The 20,251-nt window shown below is 38.5% G+C and overlaps 2 protein-coding genes across 6 annotated transcripts in view; both read left to right on the top strand.

Moving 5' to 3' along the window:
• Nucleotides 1-6,328, top strand: part of kctd17 (potassium channel tetramerization domain containing 17) — a 28,487-nt gene extending 22,159 nt beyond the window's left edge. For 2 of the 4 annotated variants that reach the window (XM_036560456.1, XM_036560458.1), the window contains exons 6-7: nt 327-453; nt 4,774-6,328. In XM_036560456.1, coding sequence (XP_036416349.1) covers nt 327-419 — 93 coding nt within the window. In that variant the 3' untranslated portion in view covers nt 420-453; nt 4,774-6,328. Of the gene's footprint in view, nt 1-326; nt 1,395-4,773 lie in introns of those variants that run through there. The other 2 variants (XM_036560459.1, XM_036560457.1) reach the window with 2 other exon arrangements.
• Nucleotides 6,329-14,645: 8,317 nt separating this feature from the next.
• phf5a (PHD finger protein 5A) lies at nt 14,646-20,251 on the top strand. 2 transcript variants are annotated; one of them, XM_036560468.1, is made up of 4 exons: nt 14,646-14,778; nt 15,715-15,738; nt 15,897-16,067; nt 20,048-20,248. In XM_036560468.1, the coding sequence occupies exons 1-4, from the start codon at nt 14,727-14,729 to the stop codon at nt 20,086-20,088; spliced, it is 288 nt and encodes a 95-aa protein (XP_036416361.1). In that variant the 5' UTR covers nt 14,646-14,726; the 3' UTR covers nt 20,089-20,248. The 2 variants fall into 2 exon arrangements, with proteins under 2 accessions (XP_036416361.1, XP_036416360.1); XM_036560467.1 differs by having other exon boundaries at nt 14,647-14,778; nt 15,897-16,063; nt 20,048-20,251.

Genomic DNA, 20,251 nt, shown 5'->3' on the forward strand with positions numbered 1-20,251 from the left:
GACAACTTATACACACTATTGTTCCAATTTTCCACTTTGTGTCTAGCTGTCAGAGCAACAATACCATACTCTCCACAAACGGATTATTATTACTGGTACTGTACAGTATTTGTATATCGTTTGGTATGTTGCCATTTTTTTCACTGCCCATTCACTGTCATATATTGGTATAGTGGTGTATGTTTTCTCTCTACAAAATCCTTGGTATCCATCTGCACTACCTTTTTTTTTGACCGTTTTTATATCCATTCCTCTTTTTTTTGTCACCTGTGTGGTTGCGGCTCATTTTTACTGTTCTCCTTGTTAATCATCCATTAAACATCAAGACATCAGAGATTCAGGAGGAAGAAGGAGCAAAGGATGAGCAGGAGGAGGAGAGCGACAGCAATGCCAGCGCTAATGAGTGGATTAGAGATTAGGAGGCTTGTGTCATTGTTCCAGTCGCAGCAATGGGTGAGGACAAATGCTCTGTGTTGGTGGTAGCTGATGGTAGATATAGAAATCCTAAATGGTCCATAGTAAGAGGATGCTGAGGTGTTGTATTTCATTACATTGGGCAACAAACTCATTTCCAGTAACAACCAATAAATTACTAAATAATTCTTATGTGATGACTTAAGATGTCTGTTCGGCTGATCTATAATTTAAATCAGTCCATATTTGAGATTTACATGCAAAGTTGCCCTCCCACTACTCATTGCCAGTAAATGTGCAAGGTTTTTGAAAAATTCATCTAAACTCCCTCTCAGTTTATCACAGCAATATACAGTCAGGTCCATAAATATTAGGATGTTGACAAAGGTATTGTTGCTTTACCTTTTCTACCACAGCATATTGAAGCTGGAATTAAATAATGAGTACTCAAAGTGCAGAGAACATGTTATCTCAGAATGCCATAGAGACATTTACTTAGACAAGACAATAATTTAAAAAATAAGCACCCTTTTTGACTACCCTAAAAATGGCAACAAATGACACTTCCATTCCTCAACTGAATTCTTCATAATTGTGAAACACAGTGGTCATGTGAAAAATAAGGTGGATACAGAGGAAAGATGAAAGAAAAGTACGGAAAAGACCAGTACTATGTTTTCCGAAAGCATCAATGAGCAACAACTGTACAGGATTTTTTAAATGTTTTTGGCCTAGATATGCCTACCTCCTGGAGGGTGTTCCTGATCTGGCCAACTGATGTGAAGGCTTTTTTCTTCACCAGGGAAAGAATTTTTCTGAAATCCACCACAGTTGTTTTCTGAGCTTAACAGTGCATTTCTTTTTTTGCTTTTTTTTTTGTTTTGTTTTGTTTTTTTGAGAGTGTACCAAATAGTTAATTTGGCCACACCTAATGTTTTTGCTATCTTTCTGATTGTTTTGATTTTTCAGCCTAATGATGGCTTGCTTCACTGTCAGTGAAAGCTCTTTGGACTTCACATGAAGATTTAACCACAACAGATTCCAAAGGCAAATGCCACACTTGAAATCAACTCTAGACCTTTTTATCTGTTTACTTGTTAGAGAAATAATGGGAAAATAACACTAACCTAATAACACACACCTGGCCATGGAACCGTATCCAACTGTTCAATTACTTTAATATAATTCTTTTGAGCTCCTTAAAGATGTAAAGTCCTTAAAATTGAAGCTGAAAGTCTGCCCTTTAAGCTTTATAATTATTATTTACTTTTGACTCCAATATGCCATGGTAGACAGCTTATATAACAATAACTTTGTCAGCATCCAAATATTTATGGACCAGACTGTAAATCTGAAATGCTTAAAATCTTGTTTTCATGGCCTATAATGGCCTATAATTTTTATATAGATACAGTGCCTTGCAAAAAAAAAGAAAAACATTAAGTCATCAGATTTGTGTTGTATCGTATTTTATTTTAAAATAATATCCAAGTGTTTGGATATCCCAGTGAGCCCTGTTGGATCAATTGTGAGAAAATGAAAGTGGCATTGTACCATCCTGGCAGTGTCTAGACAAGGCCATCCCTCAAAACTCAGTATTAGAGCAAGAAGCGGATTTGTGAGGGAAGCCACAGAGAAGCTAACAATCACTTTGAAGGAGCTATGGTGTTCAGTGGCTGAAACTGGAGTGACGGTGCACCAGTTAACAATATCAAGAGCTTGGCATACAGCTGCCTGTATGGGAGGGTGGCTAGAAGAAAGCCATTTCTGAAGAAAAAAAAAACACATCTGGATTTTGCCAGAAAGCATCAGAGTGACCCAGCTAAAATGTGAGATAAGGTGGTCAGATGAGAAAAAAATGTAGCTTTTTGGCCAAAATTAAACACTGTGTGGCACAAACCTAACACTGCAAATTCGACAGTGACCATCACAAAGCAACACAGGTTGAATAACAAAAAGGTGAATATCCAATCCACTCCGAATTGGTGGCAATGTTTAAAAATTGCAGTCCACAAGTGTCATTAAACCAACCTGACCAACCTGGAGCAAATCTGCCTAGATGAATGGGTGAAAATCACTCCCTAACAATGTGCAAAGATGGTAGAAACTTGCCCCAACAGACTTAAACATGTTATTGCAGCAAAATGTGGTTCTACTAGGGTGGCTGTCACCTGACAGCAAGAAGGCCTGGGTTTGATTCCCTGGCCGAGCAACCAGGGTCCTTTCTATGTGGAGTTTGCATGTTCTGTGCCACATGTAGCATAATATAAAATATAATGTTATTATATAATATTATATAATAATAATGACTGCTGGGATTGACTCCAGCAACCCCCGCAACCCAGGATGATCAGCAGCTTAGATAATGTATGTGTGTGTGTGTGTGAGAGAGAGAGACATTGGGACTAGATGTACCTGGGTTAACATTACAAAGAAATGTAACATAAGTTTATAAATACAAAAAAATGAATAAAACGCAGACATTTTAGCACAGTAGCCCATTCTGTTGTTCCAGAGTACAGTAAACACATCATCACATATAGATTGGGAATATTGGCTACATCTAAACATATGTCAGATGCCAATATTTTTTAATTCATTAAAAATTATCTGCAATAATTCTGATATCATTGTGCAGTCCTAATATACAGCTGTAAGGAAAAGTTTGGGTAACTTGGGTATCTGTATTTTGTTGATTTTTGAAATGAAGTAAACACAACCTCTGCAGCAAAACCGTTTTGCTTTTTTAATGCAAATGTTAATTCACAGTTACTTTATATCCTATTAACTTAAAGGAATAGAAAAAAAAAACATAATTGTGGCATGTGTAAAAGTTTGGACACTCGTCCGTCTTGGGCCTTAATTGACTCTTTAGGACTGACTAGGCAGGTCAGGAATTGTCATTAGGAATTGTCAGCTGCTGACAGTTCTGGAGCATAATAAATTCTCTGACTTTTCAAACTATGATTGTTACTCAACAATCATGGGCTCCTCTAAGCATCTGACTGAGGATCTGACAATTAAGCTGATTGATTCCTATAAAGCAGGGAAAGATATAAAAAGTAAAATCGCTTCCAGCACGCAATTTCCACATGCCAGTAAGAAATGAAAGTCAAGACAATTTCTGAAAGACCAAGAAAACTCTCAGATAGATCTGCTCATATGCTGACCAGAAAGGCAAAGAAAAAACACCATATGACAGCAAAGCACCTTCAGGGAGGTTTAGCTGAAACAGAAGGTGCACCGTTCTTCTGTGCAGCATTGCTTGCACAAACATGGAAGAGTCAACAGATGGAAACCTTACCTGTGATCTCAACACAAAGGTCAATGTCTAAAGTATCAGATATGCCAGCCACTCTCAGTTCACCATATGCATGTATGAGAAAAAAAAAAAGAGCAGCATGTCTTGGAAAAACGCCTTGCCAACTGTTAGTCATAGGGGTGGACCTGTTATGCTTTGGGGTTGTGTGGCAGCCAGTGGCACAGGAAACACTGCATAGGTAGGTGGAAGAATGGAATTCAATAAATATCAGCAAATTCTGGAAGCAAATGTGACACAGTGAGTCTAGAAACTGAAGCTGAAAAGAGGCTGGCTTCTACAACATGACAATTATCCAAAACATACCTTAAAATCCACCATGTACTACATAAAGCTGAAGCTTTTGGAATGGTCTGTATAGTCTACTGACTAAATAAACATCAGACATCACTGAGAATTTTCATACAAGACCGACCAAGATTACAGTAGAACTAAAAGTATTCTGCAAGAAAGAGTTGGTTAGAATTCCTAAAACAAGTACAGAAAGATTCCTAGCTGGCTACAAAAAGCATTTCCAAATACTGACTCAGTTAGGGTGTCCAAACTCTTTGCAAATACTTTATTTTTTTGTTTATTTAAGTTAATCAAGAATGAAATAATATAAATATTTGCTCAAAATGTTTTTATTTAATAATTTGCTGCAGAGGGTGTAAAGGCCTGGAGTGCCCACCCTTTGCATACAAGTTGTGTGTGTGTGTGTACGTTTGTACGTACATGTGTATATATATTACCATAGTATTACTATTGTTAATTGTTTCACAGTGACACATCATCTACTGGAGTACATTTTATATTGGATTCAGAGCAAACTGTCAAGGTGTAAGATTTTCTCTAGTTGTCCAGCACAGTCTCATCTAATTTAGTCCTTATCATGTTCACCTCTCCATCTGGAGAACATTTTTCCTTCTTATTAGACTTTATTCAGCAGTCATTATAATTACTAATGTGAAACTGTACTCAGTTGTAGCTGTATTGTAAGCTCAGAAAAAACTCAGATTTCATTATATTGTTCCTTATAATTTTTATTAACTTTTTCACAGTTTTTCCAGATTCATGGATCCCAGACATAGAGAGCCCACTTCATCTTCACTTTTGTCAAGTTTCCAGATCCAGTTTTGGATGACCATAATTACCCTTAAGAACTACTGAATTTTCCTTCTCAGAGAGCAGTGGGGGGAAAATGATCCACCTTATAACCAGTGGCAAAAATACAGTGTAAGAAGTTTGAAATGGATTAAGGATGCATTAAGGATGTCTAAAAGGAAGAGTGAGGTATGAGGTATTACTGCATAAACAAAACATATTTTAGTAATCTGTAACCAAAGAGAAAACTAATCGTGGTATAGGATTAGTGATGGGAAAAATTCCAGTGCACTGTTGGGATAAAATAACGTGTTTTAAAACATTGTGAGCCCCCAGCTGGGAAAATAAAGCCCAAGCTTGGGCCATGACCTGAAAGGAATACTCCAGTGTTTTTAAATTGAACCTCTATCTGCCACATCTATACCTAGCCCTGTCACAATTATTACATAATCACCTGATCACAATTATTTATGCTGACCGCAGTTATTTCCCACAAATCAGTCATGATTATGGTGCAACAAACAACATGAATTGGGTGTGTTTTCATCCGTTAGGTTGAGGCAAATACATGGAAATAAAAGAAAGCAGAAAATGCATTTATTGAGACACCTCTCTTGTCTTACAGATCTTGGGAAAATATTTTGCATAGCACAAAAAGTAATGTTAAAAAAAAAAAGCACACACACAAAAAAACTTTGCTTAGCACATGGTCATTTCGCCCCTTGCTGTCATATCATCAAGTATGGTAGTTCTGCAGGGTCTGCTGCTCTATTAGTGTCCTCATCTGATGTCATGTTTAACATGTGCGCACATCCTGTTAACTTTCTAGGTAATGTTATTTCTCAGTTCACGAGAGAACATTCACTGAGAATTCATTGAGAACGTTCTTAATTCACAATTTCAACTTCCCACATCCACTCCAGCCGATTTACCTTTGCAAAGCAGTTAAAAGCACTGTCCTCATTTGTGAAATCAGTCAGTAGGCGTGACGAGGGGGAACGAAAGGGATAAAAAAAACATTTCGTAGTGGTATCGATTTGCAGTCTCTTGAAATAATTGGCATTACGCCTAGACCACTGTAGTTGTGTCATCATTTTGTAGTCGGTGCCATGTTCTTATGCTCTGTGCCATGTTCTTATACTCTGGGCCTAAGCTCCATTTCTCTATGGCCAGAATGAATGAGGTTTTCGAAAAATCGCCGCTGTCGCACCCTGTGTTAAATAAAAATTTTCAGAACCAGATACATTTTATCCTGTGAACATTCTTCTCCCGAATACCACTGGGTCCTCTGAATCCAGGTCGTTAAAGAGTTGAAATATGAATATTGCTACATGTAAGCTAAAGCTACTGTGCACTAAATTCACATCAATAGACTGACAGTCTCCTTAAGCAGGTTTTGGCAGTAAACATTTCCAAGTACAGGCTGAGGGCAGATGAAAACAAGCGAGAACAAAATCAGCAGGTTTCCCTGCAGTTCTCTGTTCTTGATCTGATGCTCACTGAAACACGATACATCTTTCCTTTTAGCTTGATTTGAAAATATCTACAAATGAACCTGCACTCAGGCTAATCCAGACTCATCTTAATATTACTGCTGATCACCTGATTTAGGCTCTCAGAATATCCTAATTATTATTTTAATGCTGGTAACATTTTTCTGAGGACATTTTCTTAGGACATTAGCCAGCTTTTTGTTCCACTCTTCCCGTTCCACCTTAAATGGTGCAGCAGTCACGTTCTGAACTGCTACGCCATTTAAAGTGGAATGGGAAAATTCAAACAAGCAGCCGGCGAAAAAGAACCTGACTTCAGCTTCATGGAGGGTTGAAAGGCATGGTATGAGGAGGTTTCTCTATTTCTGCTTAACGGCTGAGTAACATTAACTTATTTTTGCTATTTCACAGAACCAACAGGTCAGTATTTTGTCTCGTTTTCTAATGTTTGTAATAGCTAGTCACAGCTGCTGCACTATTTAAGGTGGAACGGGAATATTCAAACAAGAAGCTGGCGAAAAAAGAAGCTTAATTCAGCCTCGTAGTTTTAATACGGGTAGTATTTTTGATAAGGAGTTTTAGTCTATCAAAATATCCCGCCCAGAGGTTTTATTTACGGGTATACCTGTAATTATGCGCTACGGTAGAACATTTCGATAAGAGACCACAGCTCGTCAGAGCACCGCCATAGCCCGCCTTAGTTTCACGTAGCTTAGTGACATCAAATTGATGCGCAGTAGCTTTAGCTCGCATGTAGCAATATTAGTACTATAGCTCTTTAGATAGATCCAGTGGTATTCAGGAGAAAAATGTACACAGGACAAAACTGAACATTTTTATTTAACACAGGGTGCGACAGAGGCAGTTTTTCGAAAACCCTATTCATTCTGGCCATAGAGAAATGGGGCTTAGACCCGGAGTTCCTAATATGGGCAAAACAAGGACGACAGAATGACGCATGACTACAGTGGTCTATTTGTCATCCCCAGGGAATGAACCCAGTGCTATGATTGGTCGAGCTCTTCTTTTAGTTTTTGGCAGACTGGACGCTGCTGCGTCATGCTGTTTGATTTGAGTACTGCACACGCACAATTGAACTCACAGGCATCACCAGCTTTTTTTGCATAGAGTGACAAATCGTATCAGCGTACTTTGTTAAAATGTGCACCTGCTACGCAAAATGCTTAAAGGTTGGCAGATCTAGTCTTATGAAAACAACACGTCACAAGTCTTAAATTATGACTGGTGCTATAAAATCTTTAGAGGGCAGCAGTGAATAGTGTTTATTTGATAACATGCTGGGAGTCTTCCATTGGGAGCTAATAAGTATTGACAGCTAGGAAGCAAGACAGCTGATCAGCAGTTCTGGCCACTTTAGCAGTTCTGGCCTACTTTAATAGTTGCATACAATAAAATTGTTAATCATAAAATAGCAATACTAAATTATTTATATGCCAATTTCCTGTTCCTTAAGTATGGGGAAATCTGTCAAGATTATTGTCAATTGACAGATGGGGCAGATTTGAGATAATGTTTAAAAACGTTGAAGTATACCTTTGAATTTTTATTTAAAAATTTAATTCTTTGAAAACAAGCCTTGATTCAGCACAAGATCAAAATAAGCACTTTGTGTTTCCTTCAGGACTTTTTTGGTGAAGGTAGCTGAACGAACTTCGCTATTTTATTTTCTGTGGCCTGCCAATCTACTATGACTAAGCTTGTTCATTCTACCCATTCTACCATATTACTCATTCTGTATTTTAACATTTTTTTCTTTTTGCATAATACAAGATGTAGAGAGAGTAAATCATGTTAAGGGCCTGTATGTTTCACTATAAAATGTGGTGTATTTAAATAAGTTTTTAGTCACTCTAAATTTTGAAATTGTACATTCTCTGATACACATCCTCAATGCCCTACCAAGAGGCATTTGTAATCATAATGTTAGCATAGACCAGTGCATTAGTGGATCAGTCAGTTCTGGTTAGGAGTGTGCTGAATGAAAAGCCAGCATGTTCTAAGTAGAGCATATTGATGTACTAGAAAGACAGAAATCCAATTTCACTTAGTTAACAAACGTTTTAGGGCATATATAACAAAGCATAGATATGAAATATTTTCTTCCTTCAATATTTACACTGGTCTTTGGACACATTGGACATTTGGACTCTTACAGACATTGTAGACTTTGTTTACAATTCTGTACACGTTTACCCATCTGTTCAGAGCTACTTTAAATGTGTTTCTATTTATGTTACCTTATTTATCTCACTCACCATTTATTTATAACAACAAAGACATGGCCCTACATCTAACTTGTGGTTCAGTTGCTAGTTTTCTTTTTCAACCTTATCATGAGGGTAAACAACTCTGTTTGTAAATACTCCTTTAGTCAGTGTGGCAGGAAATATTGGAAGTTGAAATGAGTTCTTAAGTGCGTTATTGTTTGCACGTCCATTGGGCTCAGGGTCATACAGTAATGGATTAAATGACATCTGCTGTATTTTTTTCCCAAATGCCTTTCTTTTTGTATATGGTTTTGAATGTGTTTTATAACTATATTACCACTCCTAAACCTTTTGAAAAAGAACAGCTTTCTGCCAACAGGAGTGTGGAGGTGATACTTGGTCAAGGACAAAGAAGTTTGCCCTATGAACAAAAATCACAGTAACTTACGTTTTTCTGTATTATTTTGCCTTGTTATGTACTTATTTATTGTTTTGTACAGAATATATTGTTATATATTATATAACTAACAATAAGGGTGGAAGATCTGAGGTTTCATACATTTGCATCATGTGTGTGTGCTTTGCAGTTTGACATTAAGCACATTTATTAATAACAAACTAGAGATTTCCTTATGTGATAAGAAGTGATGTATACACTGCCTGGCCAAAAAAAGGTCACCACTTGGATTTAACTAAGCAAATAGGTAAGAGCCTCCCATTGGATAATTACTGCATGGGTGATTGTTTCAGCAGGCAACAAGTTCTTTAACCCTAACTGCTGCAGTGAGTAGCTTCTCATTTGTTAAACAACCATGTCGAAAGACACATTCTGTGGTCGTGGAAAAGATGTTCATCTGTTTCAGAAGGGTCAAATTACTGGCATGCATCAAGCAGGGAAAACAGGAGAGGAGATTGCTGTCCAACGCATTATTAAAAAGTGGAAGGACAGTGGGGAAACATCATCTTTGAGGAAGGAATGTGGTCGGAAAAAAATCTTGAACGATCGTGATCGGCGATCACTTAAATGTTTGGTGGAATCAAATCATAGAAAAACAACAGTAGAACTCAGGGAGATGTTTAATAGTGAAAGTAAGAGCATTTCCACACGCACAGTGCGAAGGCGACTCAAGGGATTGGGACTAAACAGCTGTGTAGCCTTAAGAAAGCCACTTATCAGTGAGGCTAACCGGCAAAAACGGCTTCAATTTGCTAGGAAGCATAAAGATTGGACTCTGGAGCAATGGAAGAAGGTCATGTGGTCTGATGAGTCCAGATTTACCCTGTTCCAGAGTGATGGGCGCATTAGGGTAAGAAGAGAGGTGGCTGAAGTGATGCACCCATCATGCCTAGTGCCTACTGTACAAGCTTGTGGGGGCAGTGCTATGATCTGGGGTTGCTGCAGTTGGTCAGGTCTAGGCTCAGCATGTTACGTGCCCAAAGAATGAGGTCAGCTGACTACCTGAATATACTGAATGACCAGGTTATTCCATCAATGGATTTTTTCTTCCCTGATGGCACAGGCATATTCTAAGATGACAATGCCAGGATTCATCGGGCTCAAATTGTGAAAGAGTGGTTCAGGGAGCATGAGACACACATTTTCACACATGGATTGGCCACCACAGAGTCCAGACCTGAACCCCATTGAGAATCTTTGGGATGTACTGGAGAAGACTTTGCGCAGTGGTCCAAATCTCCCATCATCAATACAAGGGAAAAATTAATGCAACTCTGGACAGAAATAAATGTTGTGACATTGCAGAAACTTGTGGAAACGATGCCACAGCGAATGCGTACCGTAATCAAGGCTAAAGGCGGTCCAACGAAATATTAGAATGTGTGACCTTTTTTTAGCCAGGCTGTGTGTGTGTGTGTGTGTGTGTATATATATATATATATATATATATATATATATATATAATGCACACATACACAAACAACAGTTAGTTCCGGTAGTTCCGGCCACGCAAGCTGATTGGTTGAGAAGCGTTCTATGGCGAAATAACAGCACGGGTTTTTCACAAACACTGTATCACTCCGCTGAGACACCGTTGCTAAGCAACGACTTTGACAGCTGAGGAGATTTTACTTCTTACTTTGCGCCGAAACAGAAAATTGATACTTTTAAGATTACATTTGACCTACAGCCGATTTGGTCAGACTCTGAAGATGAGACTACACTGAATTCCGAAACTGTCAGTTGGTCTGTGTAAGGAGACTCTGACGTAGCAAGCTGCTTGTTAAGGAACTATAATTTGGCGGAAGGATTGCTAACGTTAAAACATATTAAATGCCACATTCACGGCCCAATTTATTTATTTCTTACTTTATTTATTTAGCTGTTGTATAAAAGCAATAGAACACTCGAGGTTGTGTGTTATCGCGAATAACATCACAGCTGTGATGACCTAACACACTCCCTCCCGTGTTCTATTGCTTAAATAATGTATGTGTGTGTGTGTGTGTGTGTGTTCTTGTTGAGTGTATACTACAATTTATATTATACTGTACAACTAAAAGGTACACTATTAAAAAAGTAAATATATATATATATATACAGCAGAGTGCAAAAGTCTCAGGCACCTAAGCACATTATTTAAAACCACTTATACTGTCAACGAGTGCTTTTTGGATTAAAAATCACTATCATTACAATATATGCAAATAAACACAAATACAGCAAAGAGTAACAAAAATGTCTTATTTTGAAAAAAGAAATTAATGTCTTGAGAGCCAGTATGAAGAAAAACAGAAAAACATGCACATACTAAAGCTAACTAAAGAAAAACAACCAGTACTCATACAAACTGAAAACTAGCATAGTTTAAAATGTAAATCAATGAAGCATTTAAATCAAAGTTTATTTATATAGCGCTTTTTACAACAGGTGTTGTCACAAAGCTATGGAGTGAGATTACAGTCTTTGATGTGATGTGGTTAAATCGAGTAAGTCAGAAAAACGAGCGCGCAGAATCAAGAAAACCGAACGCAAACAGCGACACCAAGAGCACAGAAACAAGAATTGCGCGCTTCAGGCGCAGCACACCGGGAGTTTAGTGTATTGCAGCCCTGCGCTCGCGCCACTGATTTCAGCTCGCGTTTCACTTTTTGCTTGCTTCTGAAATTTCTGCTCGCTTCATAATTACAGCAGGAAATATGTCAGCGGCCAAGGCTTGGTAGTTGATTACCTGAACTGTCGATTGCAAGCGTTCGCGGTTGTAATCTATCTATCTATACATATATACATACATAAATTGGGATAAGGATATGTATTTTCTGGCTTGGCCTTTGAAAAGTTCCAATACAGTGTGTAATACACAATTATCTAGAGGTAGTCGTTCACAAGAATGAGAAGTTTAGAATAATCATGTTTCATATTTAAACAGAAACTGATGCACAAACCTTATATTTTGCTTCTTTTTGCCTATGCATACGACACCTATATATCCACAGGATGGTATTTCATGGGTAAGGTTAGGTAGGTCTTTAACTGTGGCACTTGTCACCTGAAACATCACTTTATTGCAATTAAAAGCTAAAGCAAATAAAATGAGTCAGGCTTGCACCAAAAGATTCCCCAAAAGTCCTAAGAATATGCACACAACAATTAAGTTGGCCAAAAAAAATTATAAAATATATTTACTAGTAATAATTATAAATCAATACTTGAAGTACCAGTGGTCAAGGACAATTACTGAGTAGATGGGATTCTTCCCTTTTTGGTCAGAGCTTAGTTTAAAGAAATGTGTTTTAATTCTTGACATCATGTCTGCCAAGAAATTAAGTGTATTACATTTGAACAGCACTACTAATGCAACCCCTCTCAGAATATGGAAAGCACACCATAAAACTGAATAAAATTCTTTCAAGTACTTTCAATAGGTTGAAAGTGATTACTGATGAGATAAAAAGCATGTAAAATAATTAATATCCAAATAAACAATGGTGAATCATTAACAAATTGCCAGTTAAACATTCCTTCAATGCTCCTGTATGCACACTGGCTTTACCCACATATAACACACATGCATGGAGCATTGTGGAGTGCTTTTCTTTTGTCTTTTGTCGCTGCCATTGTTGAAGACCACGCTGGAGAAAGTTAGCTTTTGTGATGCAGATTGGACATTTTTCATATTTGTCCAGCTGGTCAGCAATTCTTTTTTGCAAGATGTCATCAAGGCTGGGAAAAAGGTTATATTAAAGATATCTTTGTACAATTCCTGTTATTTTTTTAAATAAAACTTATTATTAAACGTTCAGCTAATTAATTGACTTCACACCTTTGAGCTGCTTCTTGTCTCACATCTGAGCTGTCTGCTTTTGCTGTCGGCCTCCTTAATGATATAATAAATAAATTAGTCCATACTTTTAATCAATTATTTCTTCAATAAACTAAGGCAAGACTGAAAAACAGTTGCTGAATGTGTATAATTCAGATAATTCAAGGTTCAAACTGGGAAAAAAAAACAAAACACTGGCAACAAATTCAGGCAGTCACAGACTGTGAACGCTTGCAATTGACAGTTCAGGTAATCAGGTACCAAGCCTTGGCCGCTGACGTACAGGAATGCTGTAGTTATGAAGTGAGCAGAAATTTCAGAAGCGTGCAAAAAGTGAAACGTGAGTTGAAATCAGTGGCGCGAGCGCAGGGCTGCGATAAGCGAGCACACTAAACTCCCGGTGTGCTGCGTCTGAAGCACGCAGTTCTTGTTTCTGTGCTCTTGGTGTCGCTGTTTGCGCTCGGTTTTCTTGATTCTGCGCACTCGTTTTTCTGACTTACTCGATTTAACCTTGTCTTTGCGCTCTCACATTAAAGACAGTAATCTCACTCCATACAAAGCAGCCTTACAGAAAAATCCGGGTCCAAGCCCCCATGAGCAAGCCACATGGCGACAGTGGCAAGGAAAAACTCCCTGAGAGCACGAGGAAGAAACCTTGGGAGGAGCCAAGACTCAATAGAGGAACTCATCATAAAATACAAAAACGAGGAAAAACAGGTGAAGCAATGGTTATAATTAGATAGTTTGAGTCTGTGCAGCAGTATCAGTATCATCAGAAGGGTCAGTTCATGCAGGTGAGGTCTGCACAGCGTTGTATAGCAAGAAGCTCCATGGTGGTCAAACCGGTCCAGAAGGCTGGCGAGTAGTGGGTACCCGATCAAGCAAGAAGAAGCAACAGACTGAGACTGCACAGGATGAGCAGTAGTTCAGCTCGGCAAAGAAAAAGAAACCACACAGAGAGTTCTGTAAAAAGTGACAGATTGCAGTATACAGGGTTAGCAGAGTGCAGCAGAGACTTCGGCAGGTCGTTATTACAGCCTATCTAAACGGGAGAGCCAGAAGGTAACAGAGACATGAGGGCTCCCTGAGATGTCGACGCCCCTCCGCTCCACCGTCGGCAAACCTGAGTGAACTCGTGAGAGCAGCGGGACAACGGCACCAACACTTCCAGTTTACCATAAAACTCTATGTCCATGAACCCCCAGATCTGCACCTTTTATCTAACAGGAAAAAATGATTACCAAAGGCTTGACCAAACAAGTGGGTTTTTAGCCTAGACTTAAAGACATAGGCTACACAGAGATGGAACGGGAAAATTCGAACAAGCTAGCAAATAAGAAGCTAACTTCAGGTTCGTGTAAGTAGGTGCTAAAGTTAATCTATTATGAATATCTACACGGATTAAGGAATGCTATAACTTACCCAGCTACAAAGCATTAACCATCATTGTAAAGACGAAAAACAATCACAACAGGTTCTCTGTGCCTCACGAACCACACGGCCATATCTACACATAAACACACACAAACATGAGCGTGGATCGCTGCGTCCTCTCCGTTATATAATCCTATCCCGCTTTCTGAGTGCGATATTCTTGAAATAGAACAAATTTGGACAAAATCTTTCTAAAACTGCCGCTCTGTAGTGAATGCAGTCCAACAGTGATGTTGACCGCCTCAAAATGACGACGCAGTTGACCCAACGCGGCATCTAGGTATGTGTGCGTCAACTAAAGACGTCATGATTTCGACATGCGCAATGAGGGGAAACGGGGAATTTAATTTACCGTAACACCGGCCCTGATATCACCGTGGACAGCCTATCCAGCAAGTGGCGCTGTACTTTAGGACTGTCGTGTAAAAGGTCGATGAGCCTTACTCTTGCAGGCTGCACTACAGGCTAATATACAATGGCTAAACATCATCCAGATTTGATCTTCTGCAGGAAGCAGGCTGGTGTCGGTAAGATGTACCATCAGCCAGATGGTCGTATTTTGTTGTAGCAGGTTTCGCAAGCCAAAAATATATTCAGTAATTGGACTGAAATGATACGCTGTACAGCCAGCTCGCTGGCCACGCTGCTCGCTACATTAGCATAGCAAGCGTTGCTGTTGTAACTCTAATACAGAGGAGCACTGGTGTGTTTGAACTGTGGTGGAAAGGAGTTGTGCGTGCAAGTTACAAAGAGTGTATTTTGTCGTTTTGCTGTTGCTCATAAGAAATAATTACGTTTTCTGTCAAACAACAAAGGCTCATGACGTTCATGACGCTTCTGGAGCTGAAGGAGTCTGTCGCTTACAATTTGTTCTGGTGCATGACTCACTTTAAAGGGGAATTCCACCAATTTTATTAAAAAAAAATTAAAATAAGTAGCTACACACTTTCTACAGAGAACTCAGCTCTGCACATTTATTGCATTGTTTATTACAAGTTATTTTCTGAATTTAACAAACTGGGGGAAAAAGCCATAAAATGTGGTTTGTGCAAATGTTATGGCACATTTGTTTTATTTTCTCCAATATGTTAAACTTAGCAAATAAATAGAAATTGTGCTCTACATTTAGCAAAAAAGCCATATTTACGTTTGTTCTCTGTACAGAATGTTTTAAATTGTGCATATGATCTTATATCTTTCCACACAGTTTATTTAAACAATAGATTTTAAGCCAAATCCTTATCTTAAAACTACAGTAAACAACTTCAATACGCAATGTAATAGTTAATGTAATAGGTTTGAGTTTTTAGATGCATTGAACGCTTCTTGCTACCTTGTGAACAGTAATGACTCGGTGATTTTCTAGACTGGAATCATGTCATATTAAATCACTCAGAACGACTTCTGAGCTATGCAGAAATTTTCTCCTTTAACTAACTTTCTTGTCTTTTTATTTTTTACAGCTATTGGGAGGCTTTGTGAGAAATGTAAGTTTTAGAGGATTAGCTGATTAACATTTTGATGAAGTGTGTGAGAATTTTGATTTCTAGTGAAACTTTGATTAAAGTACTGAGAAACTGTGCTTCCTGTTTAAACATTATGTAAGCTTAATGTAATGGCTCATTTATATATGTTTTCCACTCAGGTGATGGGAAATGTGTTATCTGTGATTCTTACGTCAGGCCTTGCACGCTTGTACGCATTTGCGACGAATGTAACTATGGGTCCTACCAAGGACGCTGTGTGATATGTGGAGGCCCAGGAGTGTCTGATGCTTACTACTGCAAGGAATGCACCATTCAGGAGAAAGATGTGGGTAAATCTTCATTTTGTTGGGGTCTGAGCCAGCCAGAGTTTTACCTGCTTGCCTGCTTCTCCATTCACTGTGGTCTAGGAACAAAAAAATAAATACATATATATAATTCAATTACGATTCAGAGGGCTGCGATGTGATTATAAAACGATTATCGATTCATCTTTTTTTTCTATACAGGATTTCTATTTTCTTACTGTGTCAGGACTTGGTACTTTTAAAGCAAAGTATTTGTAATGATCCGTAATGCATTTACTTCCAATATCTTCTATTAATAAATCAAATGGAAGTGATGTGGCAAGAGAACTAGAAGGCTCTCATTCACTGCTATTGCTTGGAGCACATGAGACGCTGCCACTCATCTGCAATAAAATGCGCAGTTACAGTGAAATAAGATCCAGTGGCAATAGATGTCCACGCAGCACGTTACAGCCATCCTGCCCGTTTTCATTAGTGATTTTATAACTTCGGTTTTGGTCTCGTTGTAGAGAGTGGTGGGGATCGCTGTGTCAGTAAAATATCTTCGGGACATGTGCAACATAGCACGAAAGCCCTGTTTCGCAACGACTGAGAACTGGCGTTCTCCGACTGCAGGTCACCTAGCAACGATGCGTTATTTGCATTCATAAGCGCTGCTGTTGGTTTACTTGCAAGCTACATCTGCAACGAGAGACTATCAAACACTAAAAAGTTGCGAAGATTAAGTCGCTTCCCGTTCCACCTTAAATGGTGCCGCATTTACATTCGGCACCTCAGTCAGAATTTAAGGTGGAACAGGAAAATTCGAACAAGAAGCTGGAGCGACTTAAAGAAGCGACTATAGCTAAAGCTGAAAGCAGAGCGAGGTAAATCCGCATTTTCATTTATATTTTAACCTAACTTATAGCAGGACATACTGAGACATACTGGACATAAATGTTGTGGCTGCCAAGGTGGTTTGATTTTTGTTGAAAGGACAACATGGCTCTTCTTATCATTTGGGTTGTGACTCCTGACCTAACCTGGCTTTTAATGCAGAGAGAGCCGGTCGGATTTCTCGATCATCCATGTGTGTTTTTGTTATGTGCACCTCACAGAGTGTCCGGGCGCTGCACTTCCACACTTCCAGGTCCCGCCTTTTGTGTTCCGTCAACGTCACGATATATATATTAAATATTTAGAAAATCAATTTTTGACATTTGTGAATTCGACATTTGTCGATTCAGAATCGTTCACGTCCGCATCGTGATGCATCTAAGAATAGATTTTTTTCCCGTACCCCTGAAATATATATATATATATATATATATATATATATTAGTATTGGTCATTCTACAGAAACGTCCATTTTTGTGTCCCTAGCGTTTACAGATATATTACACTTAAACATGTTAGGGTTACAACTTAGTTTTACTTTAAAAAATAAATCAATTATCTAGAATTCCATGCACAACAGACGTGCTCGTCCCCACAGCCATGTGTAAAGGGTGAGTGCCATATTTTGAAGAAAAAAAGTTTTTCTGCAGTTTTAGCTGCAGTAATCTGTACATGACTATGAAATATATGATTTAAATGACACAAAGAAAACAAATGCCAAATAAATATAATAAAATATATAATGGAAGTTGTTGTCCCCAGGAGTCGTGTCACTGGTGTTACCACATAACAAAAAACTCTTATTTTGAAATAAAAATCACACTGATGACTTCCTTTTAACTATTTTCTGAGGATCTATGAAAAAAGCACATGGTAAGTCCACTGTGTCTTTTCAGTTATAAGAAATTTTCTCATTTAGCTCATGATTTCATATGAAGCTTTTAGTTGACGTCACTGATATGTCCTACTTTTTTCTTAGGTAATTGTGAAAAAATAGAATACAAATGAATTAAATTACATATTTTTAGTGGATATTCCATGATTCACAACATGTGGTTTGATGCTCTGTAGCAGCCATTTTGTAAAATGCATTTTTCCTTTTCTGGTGTTACCTTTCTTATGTGTAACACCAGTGAGGATGGGTAACCCCAGTGAGACCTATGGATAGCTAGAAAAGTGGATGTTTCTGTAGAATGACCTCATTATTTATATATGTATATATATATATATAATTAATTTGTTATTAGGGGTGCGGGGAAAAATCAATTCTTAGATGCATCGCGATGCGGACGTGAACGATTCTAAATTGATTCACAAATGTCAAAAATCGATTTTCTAAATATTTAATATATACCGTAAAGTTGACGGAATGCAAAAGGCGGAACCTGGAAGTGTGGAAGTGCAGCGCCCGGACACTCTGTGAGGTGCACATAACAAAAACACACATGGATGATCGAGAAATTCGACCGGCTCCCTCTGCATTAAAAGTCAGGTTAGGTCAGGAGTCAGAACCCAAATGATAAGAAGAGCCATGTTGTTCTTTCAACAAAAATCAAACCACCTTGGCAGCCACAACATTTATGTCCAGTATGTCTCAGTGTCCTGCTATAAGTTAGGTTAAAATATAAATGAAAACACGGATTTACTTCGCTCTGCTTTCAGCTTTAGCTATAGTCGCCTCTTTAAGTCGCTCCAGCTTCTTGTTCGAATTTTCCTGTTTCACCTTAAATTCTGACTGAGGTGCCGAATGTAAATGCGGCACCATTTAAGGTGAAACGGGAAGCGACTTAATCTTCACAACTTTTTAGTGTTTGATAGTCTCTCGTTGCAGATGTAGATTGCAAGTAAACCAACAGCAGCGCTTATGAATGCAAATAACGCATCGTTGCTAGGTGACCTGCAGTCGGAGAACGCCAGTTCTCAGTCGTTGCGAAACAGGGCTTTCGTGCTATGTTGCACACGTCCCGAAGATATTTTACTGACACAGCGATCCCCCCCCACTCTCTATAACGAGACCAAAACCGAAGTTATAAAATCACTAATGAAAACGGGCAGGATGGCTGTAACGTGCTGCGTGGACATCTATTGCCACTGGATCTTATTTCACCGTAACTGCGCATTTTGTCGCAGATGAGTGGCAGCGTCTCATGTGCTCCAAGCAATAGCAGTGAATGAGAGCCTTCTAGTTCTCTTGCCACATCACTTCCATTTGATTTATTAATAGAAGATATTGGAAGTAAATGCATTACAGATCATTACAAATACTTTGCTTTGAAAGTACCAAGTCCTGACACAGTAAGAAGATAGAAATCCTGAATAGAAAAAAAATCATCAATAATTGTTTTATAATCACATCGCAGCCCTCTGAATCGTAATTGAATCGTGAGGTGCCTAGAGATTCCCACCCCTTTATTTATTTATATATATATATATATATATATATATATATATATTATATATATATATATATATATATGTATATGTATGTATAATATATATATACACACACACACACACACACTCTCTCACCAATCAGGCATAACATTATCAGACACAGCAGTGCTACTGGAGTTTTTAAACAGTGTCCACTCACTGTCCACTCTATTAGACACTCCTACCTTGTCAGTCCACCTTGTAGATGTCAAGTCAGAGATGATAGCTCATCTGCTGCCGCACAGTTTATGTTGGTCATTCTCTAGTCCTTCATCAGTGGTCACAGGACGCTGTTGGCTGGATATTTTTGGTTCGTGGATTATTCCAAGTCCAGCACCGACACTGAGGTGTTTAAAAACTCCAGCAGCACTACTGTGTCTGATCCACTCAAGACCAGCGCAACACACACTAACACACCACCACCACATCAGTGTTACTTTGCTGCTCTGTGAGGGTCCATGGGGGTCCTGACCACTGAAGAACAGGGTAAAAGGGGGCTAACAAAGTATGCAGAGAAACAGATGGACTAGTCTGTAATTGTAGAACTACAAAGTGCACCTATATAGTAAGTGGAGCTGATAAAATGAGCATACAAACAAGGAGGTGTGTGTATATGTATATGTATATGTATTAGTTTGTGTGTTCAGTTCTTATGACTTAGCTTTATTTTTTCTTTTGCCCTCTCTTCTACACAGCGCGATGGCTGCCCCAAGATTGTGAACCTGGGCAGCTCTAAGACTGATCTCTTTTATGAGAGAAAAAAGTATGGCTTCAAAAAGAGGTGAAGCCTTGTAGGAACTCTGAAGACGACCTTTCAGATGTGATTTTAAGTTTTTTTCCCTATAAAAGGATCCTTTTTTTATTGTCTTTTCAGTATAATAAAAGGTTATACTACAGAA

This window comes from Colossoma macropomum, unplaced genomic scaffold (genome assembly GCF_904425465.1).
Source record: "Colossoma macropomum unplaced genomic scaffold, Colossoma_macropomum, whole genome shotgun sequence".
In the NCBI taxonomy this organism is placed as follows: domain Eukaryota; kingdom Metazoa; phylum Chordata; class Actinopteri; order Characiformes; family Serrasalmidae; genus Colossoma; species Colossoma macropomum.